Genomic DNA, 13,226 nt, shown 5'->3' on the forward strand with positions numbered 1-13,226 from the left:
GACGCTTAGGGCTGCTCAGAGCGAGGCTCTCGGGCTACGGTGCGGTCAAAGGTCAGCAGTTTGGACGCGGCGCGGCTTTCTGTCGGACGAAAACAGGCGAAAATATCCACCGGGCTTCTGTAGGGAGCTCTGGACACATCCGTATGTCTGGATTTTGTCTGTTTTGCGAACAAAATCAAAAAATAAGAGCAAAGCGCCGCTAACTTTAGCATGTTTGAGGTTTGTTTTGATAGCAAGACACGACAGCTAACTTAGCCTGTTGCTATAACATATGACATAGAAAAATCTAGTTTCCAGCGGTAAACCCGTACAAATCGGTCCTCAACCGAGTCTGGAAATCTAAATGCCGGCGTTCGGGCGAGCCGGACGCCGGATTCGCCGTGTCCCGGCCGCCGTCGTGCTTTGAGGCGCAACCCCGGCGATGTGGTAGCAGGATGGACCGGGACCTGCTAAAACAGTGCCTGGCGTTTCACGGAGACTCGCTGTTTAACAAACTCAAGTGCGAGCAAACGGAAAACCCGGACTTCCAGGCTGTGGTGTCCGACCTGTGCAAGGGCGTCTACGACAGGTAGGCCCCCTCCCACACCCCCAAGACCAGGATTTCCTTGCTTCCCCCTCAGGCTGGTCCATGCAGAAGGGCGCCCACAGTGAGCCGGGTTCTGTCCGAGGTTCCCTCCCCGGTTAAAGGCTGTTGTGTTTGGCCGCTTTCGCCATAAACTTGCTCCTGCTGGTGGGATGTTTGGTTTCTGTGGATCATCGTAAAGACTGGGGTCCAAATAGTGTCTACTGGATAGTGATTTGATAGCGCGGAAAGAATATCAGACTGGGCTTGACTGCACGGAGCCTCCTCTGTGAGGCCTCACATATCCAGTGATCTTCATTCTGCAGTGTGGGTTTCGTTTCTTGTCTGTTGGAAATGACGCCCTCCCCCTGCAGATGTGAACCATCTTCTAGACGTGCTCAGAAAATCAAACTTTCAGGGCAAGCGGCAGAGCCGATTGTAAACCGAGGCCAGGTTTCAGAGATCTAGCCAGGATTTCATTTAAGTCAGAATATGTCACAAGACAGTGGTGAGACCAGCGATGATGTTTGGACTAGAAACTGTTCCAATGACCAAAAGACAGCAGGCAGAACTAGAGGTTGCAGAGATGAAGATGTTGAGGTTCTCTTTGGGAGTGACCAGGATGGAGAGGATCAGGAATGAGTCCATCAGAGGAACAGCACATGTTAGATGTTTTGGAGAGAAGGTCAGAGAAGCCAGACTGAGATGGTTGGGTTATGGACAGAGGAGAGGATAGAGAATATATTGGTAGACGGATGCTGGAATTGGAGCTGCCAGGCAGGAGGTCTGGAGGAAGACCAAAGAGAAGATTTATGGACGCAGTGAGAGAAGATATGAAGGTAGTTGGTGTGAGAGAGGAAGATCCAGAGAACAGGGTTAGATGGAGAAAGTTGACTCGCTGTGGCGACACCTGAAGGGAAAGAAGAAGAAGAAGAAGAAGGTCAGAATATGTCACAGTCAACATATTGATGTTTCCAAGAAGCAAAAGGTAAACTTTTATCGTACCTGATTGCAAATGTGCATTGTCTTGTAGCCCGTGATCACCGAAAGCAAACCAGGTGTTTGCAGCAGAATGTTGAACCTGACTTCTTGTTTGATATTGTCGGTTTTCTCCATAATTAAAGGAAGAATGGGGGAGAAAGTCGAAGTAAACAAGCCGTATGAACCTGTCATCCGCACCCGTCCATCCGTCTCCTGACCTCGGTTGTCGGCTGCATTGTTCAGAAGACCACCGTCCGCTGTGTTTTTCACACCTAAAGTGAGAATGCGCTGAAAGCCCGGCTCTGGTCTTGGCTCGTTGCAGCGGAGGCGAGGGGCAGGGCAGCCCCCTGGTGGAGCAGTTCATCGCCAGGAAAGCCGACATCCTCTTCTGCCCAGGATGGAAGACGGCGTGTCCTAAGGAGGAGCAGCATGAGGAGGAGGAGGCGGCAGGTTGGTGTGGATCGGCGCCGACTAGCCGCAGATGCTAATTTCGTCCGCTTCCGGTTAAAAGACCCCGAACGAACCGTCCGAAATTCAGCCGGCCAAAACATTGGGGATGAGAAGGTGATAGCGGTACGACTTGCGGAGCTGTGTCTGTCCCTTCAGAACCCTACGCCATCATGCCTCCGCTGGAGCTCTTCATGGACGTGTCCTATGCGGACAGAAGAGCCATGCTGTACAGGGACCTGGAGAGGGGCGACGCCGTGATCGGCCGGATCAACAACATTCGGGAGTACGGCTTCTTCCTCACGCTGCTCTGCATGGCGGGGGGGCTGAAGAGGGACATCGAGGACCTGGAGCTGTCGGTAGGTCAACTCGTGGACTGAGGGACTCGGATTCGATGACGCCGGCGACCGTCCAGCCGTCTCACGTCCACGCCTGCGTTTCCACCCTCAGGCTCTGTGTCACATCAAGGAGATCCCGTCCACCGGCAGCCACGACGATCCTCTGTCCTACTACCAGATAGGCGACTTCATCAGAGGTTGGTGTTGGTTGAGAAGGGTGTTGTGGACGTTACGATCGGCTTGCGCGCTGTGGATTTCTGGTTATTTTAGCAGGAAGGACGAGACCCGAGCGCTCGTCTGAGGATTTTCTCCCAAAGCGCCACGATCCTCCAACATCCCAGTTAACACTGGAACCGCCGTGGTCGTGTCTCCCCCGTATTGTTGTTATTTGTAAACATAAAGCGAGTGCCGGCGGCTAAACCTTCTTTCAAGGATTCAAGACTTTTATTGTCGTTCCGCAGAGTGCAACCAAATATACAGATTCCGAGGAATGAAAAAAAAACTTAAACAGCAGAACAACAATACAGCAATAGCAGCTTCTCCCGGTTCGTGATATAAGATAGGAATAAAATATAATACCAAAAAAAAAAAATATATATATATATATATATATACACACACACACACAAATAACATCTATAATAATAAATATGTAGAAAGTGGAAGGTGGAGAAAAGGCTTCTTGCACTTTCCTGGATGTTCAGTGTTCAAGGGTTCAAGTGTTCAGGCTCTGGGGAAAAACTGTTTTTCAATCTGTTTGTTTCTAACCTCCTGGAGCCGGCGGCGGCCCGGGCTGGGATGGATCTCTGAGGAGATCATGCCATTCATGCCGTCGGTTTGGTGCTTTCAGATTAAAACCGGTTTTCTTTTACCGTTTTTGACGGACTTCCCCCATCATCGTAAACTCCACTGCGACGTGGAGAGAAGGCGGCGAGGCGGGATGGAGGTCGGGCGTTAGCTTCGCTCATTCCTCTGAAGGGAGGAGAGCGTATCCAGCGCCTCCAGGGCCTCCTGGAGAGGGGAGGTGGTCCAGAGTCGAACCCAAGACCCTTCATTTTAGGAACGTGACGAGAACACATTCGACTCCGTGGTTTGGAGAGTCAAGTGAAAGCTCGCTAGCACGTAATAGACGCCGGTAGATGTGTGTCGGTCCACCTCGGTTTTGCACCACGAATCCGTCTCCACTCCTGTGGTTTCGTAGCTGGAGTGAAGGACATCGACCGCTACCAGGAGAAGATCACCGTGTCCCTCTTCCAAGCCTGTCTGTCCCCCGGCTGGGAGCACCTGAAGCTGGGCGTGATCACCAGGGAGGAGCTGCCGTTGCACTACAGGTACGTCCCGCGGACCCGCTGCCACCGGACCTCCTCCTCCACGCCGACGCCGCGCAAACCGCCTTTCCCCGTTCCACGCCCAGCCGCAGCGTCCGGGCGGCGAACGACTCCAGCGAGACCTACGCCTGCATACTCAAGGGTTGCCACGGTTACCAGAACCCCTCAGTGGTGGAGTACCTGCTGGGGAACGTGGGCGTCAGCGACACCCGGCCGCCGTCGATGATGAGGGGCCTCCAGAGGTAAACAGAGGTGACACTCTGGCACCGGACAGACGGGACCGTTGTAACTTCTGCCGGCGAGGAGCCGTGACCGAGCCTGACTTCTTCTGCCGCAGCAAGCTCTTCCAAGAGGACGACTTCGCCGCCGCCATCAGGAAGAAGCAGTCGGCGTCCTGGGCCCTCAAGTGGTAAAGCCCCGCCTCCCTCCCTCGGCTCGTAGTTCCCCGTGTCGCCGAGTAACCCTGGGCTTGGTCTCGGCAGCGTCCGCGCCGGGGTGGACCACTTCAAGCACGGCCGGCACGTGGACGCCATGAACGAGTACAACAAAGCGCTGGAGATCGACACCAACAACGTGGAAGCCCTGGTGGCCCGTGGAGCCCTGTGAGTACGCCGTCCCCCCGCCGTCCCCCCGCCGTCTCTGGGTCGCCCCGCCGCTCACCGTGATGCCGCTTTCCCCTCCCCGGCAGCTACGCTAACAAAGGCAGCATCGTGAAGGCGATATCGGACTTCGAGCTGGCGCTGGACAGCTGTCCGGAGCACCGCAACGCCAAGAAGTACCTCTGCCAGACCCTGGTGGAGCGGGGCAGGCAGTGAGTACACACACACACACACACACACACACACACACACACAGCGTCCACGTCGGACGTCACCCCGGACGTGACCTGTCCTGCCCGCAGACTGGAGGAGCAGGAGAAGCTGGTGACGGCCGAGGGTTTGTACAGAAGAGCCCTGGCTCTGGACGAGTCCAACCCTGAAGCGCGGGAAGCCCTGGACAAGATCACCGAAACCATACAGGTGAGCGGGACACAACACACACACACACACACACACACACACACAGAGGTGTTCACCGGAGCCGCCTGACGTTTCCGTGTTGTCAAAGCAAACATCCTCATCCACGTTGGCGGTCTGGAGCCAGGCGTCACCTGATGGACCAGGCTGGAGATCACGTTGTAGCTCAACCTCATGACTCCAGGTCAAGCATGAGCCCAGGACGTGCAGCTTAGCGCCCAAAAAGTATTTACAGGAGAAACAGGATAAACAGGAAATGCGGTGTATATTTTATTTTCAATTTAACCGCCGTTTGCGGGAAAGCGTGTTTGCAGGATTTGTAGTGTGGACGGTATTTACAGTTTGCACAGTGGAGCACGTACGATTTTAACAGTATGTACAGCATCTATGGAATTTATATCATCTATAGCTGCGGTTTCATGTATGAAAATGTTTCTGCCGACCGGTTAAAATCTTGTCCGTTCACAGTATTTAATCTGAATACAACCATGATTTTATATTAGGCCGTGACAATCATTTTGCACTATCATATAAAAGATGATAAATGAAAATAAAGCTTTGAGGGTTTTATGGCTTCATTATAACAACCCGCACCTTTGGTAGGAATCCTGATTATTTTCTTTTCAATGCAGCTTTCTTTTTCACCGGCAGTCTGCGTCACTTCTGTCTTCTCAACTTTTGCTGGTTTCCTCATGAAAAAGCCCTCCGGCGACGTTTCCTGGCTCGGTTTTGTTTTTTTTCCGAGGGTTAGCTTGTGCTGGCTGAGGCGCGAGATGGTTCAGCAAGAGTTCAGTGCGGCTGTGAGACGAAGGCAGAGACAGTTGTTTTTCAAAATAAGATCCGGAAGGTGGAAGGAAAAACTATCATTTGTACCAAGAAAGATTTTTGTGATACAACCGTATACAACTGGGGACTCTATAGTACACACACTATGTACATAGTATGTACATAGTGTGTGCATAGTGTACATAAGTGTGTATATTTATACATTTCCGTCTGATGCTCCCTGTGGCTTTTGAAAATAATAGAGTATTTAATCTAAATATATTTTATTTAAGTTGGTTCATTTTTAAAATGTCATTTTAAATTTGAAGATTATCCAGGATCCAGGAAGTAGACTGCTCCGGGGTCAGAGGTCAGGGGTCAGAGGTCAGGGTGGCGCCGAATCCCAGCGTGGCGGTGGATCGCGCCACCCTTGCAGCTCGTCTGCCGTCACAGCTGTGTTTTGTAATACTGATGAGGTGTTTCCTTGTGTGTGTGTGTGTGTGTGTGTGCATGTGTGTGTGTCCGCGCCTTCTGACCCTCCGGCCGCCACCTCGTCGGCGCACCACCGCAAAAACACACCTCCCACTGCAACACGACAACGCCACCTCCTCCTCTTCCTCCTCCTCCTCCTCGTCCTCCTCCTCTTCTTCTGGACGCCGTTGCGCGCCACGTCCCTGGTCCCGACACGGTGACCTCCGCCTCGCCGTCAAACACGCGCCGTGACTCCGCCTCTGGGATTCCATGCTGGTAAACACTCCTCCGCGTCCGCCGCTCCTTCGCTCTCCGACGTCCAAAACAAAATGGCTGCCGCGTGTCTTCGGGTCGGTGGTGCTTGTTTGAATATTTCCCCGCTGGGGGCGGCGGGCGGCCATTTCTGTTCCTTTTTTTTTGTTGTTGTTGTTGTTGTTGTTGTTGTTGTGTTGTTGTTGCGTTGCTCTGCCCGGCGGCGGTGAAGAAATCAATCCGCCTGCGTGAAGAAGCGCGAGCCAAGGAGGAGCTGAAGCCCAGAGGAGGACAGACCAGTGCAGACAAGCTGCGTAAGATCCTGAAAGAGGAGAAGAGGTGAGTCAACTGATGGATGGATGATGGATGGATGGATGATAGTTGATGGATGGATGGATGGACAATGGATGGATGGATGATAGTTGATGGATGGATGGATGGACAATGGATGGATGGATGATAGTTGATGGATGGATGGATGGACAATGGATGGATGGATGATAGTTGATGGTAAATGATAGATGGATGGATGGATGGATGGATGGATGATGGTGAATGATAGATGGATGGATGGATGGATGATGGTGAATGATAGATGGATGGATGGACGATGGATGGATGGATGATAGTTGATGGTGAATGATAGATGGATGGATGGATGGATGGATAGAATGATGGATGGATGGATGATAGTTGATGGTAAATGATAGATGGATGGATGGATGGATAGAATGATGGATGGATGGATGGATGATGGATGGATGGATGGATGATGGATGATGGTGAATGATAGATGGATGGATGGATGGATGGATGATGGTGAATGATAGATGGATGGATGGACGATGGATGGATGGATGATAGTTGATGGTGAATGATAGATGGATGGATGGATGGATGGATGGATGGATAGAATGATGGATGGATGGATGATAATTGATGGTGAATGATAGATGGATGGATGGACGATGGATGGATGGATGATAGTTGATGGTGAATGATAGATGGATGGATGGATGGATGGATGGATGGATGGATGGATGGATGGATAGAATGATGGATGGATGGATGATAGTTGATGGTAAATGATAGATGGATGGATGGATGGATAGAATGATGGATGGATGGATGATGGATGGATGGATGATAGTTGATGGTGAATGATAGATGGATGGATGGATGGATGGTTAGAATGATGGATGGATGGATGATAGTTGATGGATGGATGGATGGATGGATGATGGTGAATGATAGATGGATGGATGGATGGATGGACGGATGGGTATTGCCTCCGTGTCAGAGCTGCTCACTCAGTCTGCTGGTTTTTAAATGACATTTCTGCGTTGGAATGAATGGAAATATTATCTATACGTTCCCACCACCACTTCATCGATGACAAATAATGCTTTAAAAAATATATATTTTCTAAAAGAGATGTTACTGGTTTTATTAAGTGTACAGTCACTCCTCGCTTAATGACAATTCAAGAGTTACGACTTTGACCGATATTCACTTCACGAAAAAACCTCCAAGTTGCGACGTCGATGTGTATGCGCCGAGTCGAGAATGTAAATGGACGAGAAAATGTATGATAATGTTCTAAAAATACAAGAGAAGATAAAAAGACTTGGTTGTGTGTCTAAAGTGAAAAATCCGATCGCTGAGGGAGCAGGAGTGGAGTTCAGGTAGAAGAAAGGAAAAGGTGCTTTGAATTGGAAGATTGCAGTATCATAATGTAGATCTGGAACAAGAACACCAACTCTACTGTCAACATCAGGCTCCGCTAACTAGTAACTAGTAACTAGTTTTCACCAACAGTAGGTTAACTAGGCTTCCGTAAGGCTGCAGGCTACTCTGCTTCTACGGACTGTGGAGGAAGAGGTTCGGGGAGTTTTCCACTTGGGGCTCCGTTCTTAACTTACTAGCTCCACGTTAATGCTACAATGCTACGCTAAATGTAACATGCACACGTTTGCTCCACTTAATGTCTAAAACCGTCAAACCAAACCAATTTCTCTGGGCCGGCTCGTGGCGGCGCCGCGTCCGAACCTCTTTAAACGCCACTTCACGGCGCCACGCTCGCATCTCGGATCACGAAGATAAACATCTGAAAACCCCTCCGCTGAAGCGCTGTGGACGTTCAGGTAGACGTCTAGCTGGATGTGTGTGTCGACGCACGGGCGAGTGTTTGGACGGTCGAAGCTCGAAATGAGGATTGCGTCCCGCGCCTGCTTCAGTTTTCATCTTTCCTCCTCCAGGATGAAGAAAAAACGCAAGCGATCCGCCTCTTCTTCCTCCTCCTCGACCTCCTCGTCCTCCTCGTCCTCCAGCAGCTCCTCCTCGCTGTCGTCCTCCTCCTCCTCCCGCCGGAGGTCCAAGAAGAAGAGGAGGAAGCGGCGGAAGTCGGAGCGCGGCGGCAAGCGGCGCCGGCGGGCCGAGGAGGGTAAGGCTGAGAGGAAGAGGAGGGTGGAGGAGGAAGAGGAGGAGGAGGAGTTGGAGTGGTTCCCCGCACCTCCAAACACCTCCGCCACCTTCCTCAACCGCAAGGGAGGCCCCGGATTTGCCGTGGAGGAGATGGAGGTGGAGGAGGAAGCGGGGAGGAGGAGGAAGGGCGGAGCGGCGGACGACAGGAGGATCTGCCAGCTGTACTCCCTGTCCGCCGCCTCGGACGACGAAGACTCGGACGGCTCGCGCCGGGAGAGGGGGAAGGAGGGCGGGAGCGCGGCGAGGAGGAAGAGGAGGGACAGCAGGAGCCCGGAAGGAGAAGGGAGGAGCAACGGAGAACGCGAGAGGTGGAGTAAGAGCGGGAGGAGGAGCGGCTCGGAGGCCGGGAGCCGCCGCCAGGAGTCCTGCTCCTCCGTGGAGTCCGGCTTCTCGCGCAAATCCGGCCCGAAGCCGGACTCGTCCAGGAGGAGCTCGCTGGACGGGGCCAGGTCCGAGAGCAGGGGGGAGGAGGTCAGGAGAGGGCGGGAGGAGGAGGACGGCGGCGGCGGCGGCGGCGGCGGCGGCGGCGGGGCGGAAGGTCGGCCCGGGAAAGCCCTGCCTGCAAACCTGCTGGACATCTTTAACCAAATTGCACAGTTTGAGAAGGACAAGGGCGGCAGGCCCAGGAAGTAGACCCGGCCTGAGGAGGTCCCCCCCGGCTTCTGCTAGTTAGCTTCTTTATGCTAAGCTAACCAGCAGGCGACGTGGCGAGCGATCTCCCTTTAACCCTCGTCGGTGCGGATTCACGCGGTAACGTCCCCCCAGATGGTGGACGGGCTTTCGTCGCTCGTTTTTTTGTGTTACGTTCCCCTCTTAACCGGAGGGTGTTTTTCGCGGATGCCATGCCTTACTGCACGTCTGCCGCCAGCCGCCATCTTCCCCGACATCCTCCCGAACCTCCTGTCCGTCACGTGACCCCGCCGCGGCCGTGCGTCCCCCCGCGCTCCCGTGAACGAATCCACACCGAGACGTCAATAAAAGCATCTACGCTGTCAGAACCGCAGCTCACGTCGTCTCGTTTCTTTCGTAAGGCGCACTTCGCGCGGTGGCCACCAGGGGGCGCCGTTGCCCCTCAACGCTAGTTCTTCTCGACCAGGAGACCTCAGGATTTGATGGAAACTAACCAGGATGGCGTGGAGGTTAGCTTAGCTCCGCCCCCTCACAGCCATGAGGTTCCTCCAGAATCACTGCTGGAAGCCACTTGGTGTCACATGTTTGATTTAATTTCAAAAACCACACACACACACACACACACACTCTCGCTCACACACTCCAGTGGCTGTGTGACCAGCTGTGCGTCGCCCCGCTCCAAAGTAGCTTAGCACGGGCTTAGCTGCTAAACGCCGCTCGCCGCTCCATCATTACGGGCTCCATCAGCAGCAGAGCGGTGGAGAGCCTCCGCCGTCTATCTTGTTAGGGCAGATTAAGCACTAATATAAGCAAGAATCCTCCAGAGCTAATGCAACACACACACACACACACACACACACACACACACACACGCTGATCCTGTCCTTCCTGTCTCACGCCTGATGTCTTAATCTGAAATGTGGCTGCAGGAGAGCCTCCGGCCTCCAGACCCTCACATGGAGATCTTCTTCCAGTCTTCAACATCTGTGTTTCTATAAACAGTCAGAAATGCGAGAAGATGAGCTGATTTTTGATCTCCGTCTGGAAGCCAGAAGGTCTCTGGTTGGATTCTCACAGGGTTCCTCTCTGTGTGGAGCCTCCATGTTCTCCCAGTGACCGAATCTTCCAGGTTTAGACGGCGAGAAGGTCCCGGATTCCCACCCGAGGCCTTTCCTGTGTGGAGTCTCCACACAGGGGTTCTGCGTGGGGTTCCTCTGGGTTCCTCCAGCAGTCCAAGCACGTGCAGGAGGTTCACTGGAGACCCTGCATGGTCCAGATGTTTGGATGAGAGGGTTAATTGTTGAACGTCTCGATATGTGATTGGTCCAGGAGAACCCCGCCTCTCGCCCAATCACAGCAGGGATTGGCTCCAGGCGTGACCTTCCATGGAGGAAAGGTGGTGTAGATGATGGATGGATGAATGAATGAATGAAAAAGTCCTTTTTGTTTGTTTTTTTTTTTTTTTTACTTGCGTCCTAACTCAAAACCAAACTGCAGTTCCACAGTTGGCCACTAGGGGGCAGTGTTGCACCGCAGGGGGGAAAGAAGCGTCAGCATGAAAAGATGAAATGTTTGGAAAAATCCTGGAAAATCAAATCCAATCTCTTTTCTTCTCCTTCATCTCAGCCCAACATCGCTTAGAAGAACATGTTCGTCACAAAAAAAAAAAATGGGTGAAAATTACGGGAGGTTCATTTTTTTTTTAATCTCTCCAGAAAACAGTAAAACTGCTTTCTTTTAACGAAAACATAAATAATAATCGATGACTTCATGTTTTTAATGCCGTGCAGGAATGTGTGCTTTGCAAAGAACCACCTTGTGTGTTCTTGGTGGAGGTGGAGGTCCAGACCTTCTGCTGTGCCAGCAGAAGCGAAAAGGTGGAGGAAAGAATGTGAGTCTCCATAAATTCAGAAGGTCGCCGTCCTGCCTGACCGACCCTGAAGAAGCTCCGTCCTCCTCGTCCTCCTGGACTTCTGCTCACAAAGAGGGAATTCTCCTCTTTTCGGCTCCGAGGCCATCAGACCGGTGAGCACGACCAGGAGATGAGATGTTTTAAATGAGTGAAAGGGAGGAGGAGAAGAGAAGAAGAGAAGATGAAGAGGAGGTGGATGGTGACTTTTCTCATTTTCCTCCATGAAAGGTACGACGTAGACCAGTGACTCCACAAAGCTCAGAAGACGAGATGTTTGTGGATCACCAGGAATTAAAAGATGGACGATCTTCATCAACTCTTGGCCCTGAAGCAGAGCTGGTCTGAAGACGTTTCAGAGAATCAAGCAAAGAGCAGTGTCTCTCTCTCACACACACACACACACACACACACACACACACACACACACACACACACAAACACACACTTCAGAGTGGAGTGAACACGCCAAGAACGTTGCAGAGAGAAGGTGGGCGCCATGGAGTATTATGGGCTGGCAGGATCTCCAGACATCAGGTTGGATCTCCAGCCTGGAGCAGATGATGTCCCTCATTACCAGATGATACCCCCTCTTTTACCCCCTCTTTTACCCCCTCTTTTACCCCCTGGGGCATTAGGAAAACCTGCAGCTCCCCAGAAATACACTTTTGCTCTGTTAACAGTGTTTCCATATAATTGTAATTATGGTCTTAACGTCACCGAGGGGCCGAACCCCAAACCCCCCCCATGTGACCCCAAGTGCATTTCAACCCTTCACAGCCGCTTTACACCATCTGTTGCCCCTTTCAACCCCTTGGTTGCCCCTTTTACCCCTTCTTTGCCGCTTTTACTTCTTGGTTCTTTTACCCCTTGGTTGCCCCTTCGAACCCCTTCTTTGCCACCTTTACCTCGTTCTTGCCCCTTTTTCTACTTGGTTGCCCCTTTGTACCCATTGGTTGCCCCTTTTACCCCTTGGTTGCCCGTTTCAACCCCTTCTTTGCCCCTTTTACTTTTTGTTTTCTTTACTTCTTGGTTGCCCCTTCGAACCCCTTCTTTACCACCTGTACCCCATCCTTGCCCCTTTTTCTCCTTGGTTGCCCTGTTTACCCCTTGGTTGCCCCTTTTAACCCTTTCCTTACCACATGTTCCCCATTGTTGCCCTTTTTAACCCCTGGTTGCCCCTTTTACCACTTGGTTTCCCTCATTAACCCCTTCCGTGCCCCTTTTTTACCCCTTGGTTGTCATTTTTAACCCTTGGTTGCCCCTTTTACCCCTTGGTTGTCATTTTTAACCCTTGGTTGCCCCTTTTACCCCTTGGTTGCCCCTTTCAACCCCTTGATTGCCCCTTTTACCCCTTGGTTGCCCCTTTCAACCCCTTGATTGCCCCTTTTACCCCTTGGTTGCCCCTTTCAACCCCTTGGTTGCAACTTTCACCCCTTGGTTGCCCCTTCGAACCCCTTCTTTGCCACCTTTACCCCGTTCTTGCCCCTTTTTCTACTTGGTTGCCCCTTTGTACCCCTTGGTTGCCCTGTTTACCCCTTGGTTGCCCCTTTTACCACTTAGTTTCCCCCCATTAACCCCTTGGTTGCCCCTTTTTTACCCCTTGATTGTCATTTTTGGTTGCCCCTTTCAACCCCTTGGTTGCCCCTTTTACTTTTTGGTTCTTTTACTTCTTAGTTGCCCCTTCGAACCCTTTCTTTACCACCTTTACCCCATCCTTGCCCCTTTTTCTCCTTGGTTGCCCCTTTTTTACCCCTTGGTTGTCATTTTTAACCCTTGGTTGCCCCTTTTACCCCTTGGTTGTCATTTTTAACCCTTGGTTGCCCCTTTTACCCCTTGGTTGCCCCTTTCAACCCCTTGATTGCCCCTTTTACCCCTTGGTTGCCCCTTTCAACCCCTTGATTGCCCCTTTTACCCCTTGGTTGCCCCTTTCAACCCCTTGGTTGCAACTTTCACCCCTTGGTTGCCCCTTCGAACCCCTTCTTTGCCACCTTTACCCCGTTCTTGCCCCTTTTTCTACTTGGTTGCCCCTTTGTACCCCTT

General features: G+C 52.0%; 1 protein-coding gene across 2 annotated transcripts; it reads left to right on the forward strand.

Annotated features, from left to right (window-relative positions):
- Positions 1-18: 18 nt before the first annotated feature.
- Positions 19-9,647, forward strand: ttc14 (tetratricopeptide repeat domain 14). 2 transcript variants are annotated; one of them, XM_086174698.1, is made up of 13 exons: positions 19-568; positions 1,866-1,993; positions 2,150-2,349; positions 2,441-2,525; positions 3,530-3,659; positions 3,743-3,898; positions 3,994-4,065; positions 4,139-4,258; positions 4,345-4,467; positions 4,558-4,675; positions 6,393-6,499; positions 8,419-8,603; positions 8,708-9,093. In XM_086174698.1, exons 1-13 carry the CDS (start codon positions 435-437, stop codon positions 8,959-8,961), a joined length of 1,812 nt encoding a protein of 603 aa, XP_086030824.1. In that variant the 5' UTR covers positions 19-434; the 3' UTR covers positions 8,962-9,093. The 2 variants fall into 2 exon arrangements, with proteins under 2 accessions (XP_086030824.1, XP_086030733.1); XM_086174607.1 differs by having other exon boundaries at positions 8,419-9,647.
- The last annotated feature ends 3,579 nt before the right edge of the window (positions 9,648-13,226 follow it).

This window comes from Fistularia commersonii, chromosome 1, assembly GCF_037954325.1.
Source record: "Fistularia commersonii isolate RoL2024-O1a breed Wild chromosome 1, RoL_Fcom_v1.0, whole genome shotgun sequence".
NCBI lineage: Eukaryota > Metazoa > Chordata > Actinopteri > Syngnathiformes > Fistulariidae > Fistularia > Fistularia commersonii.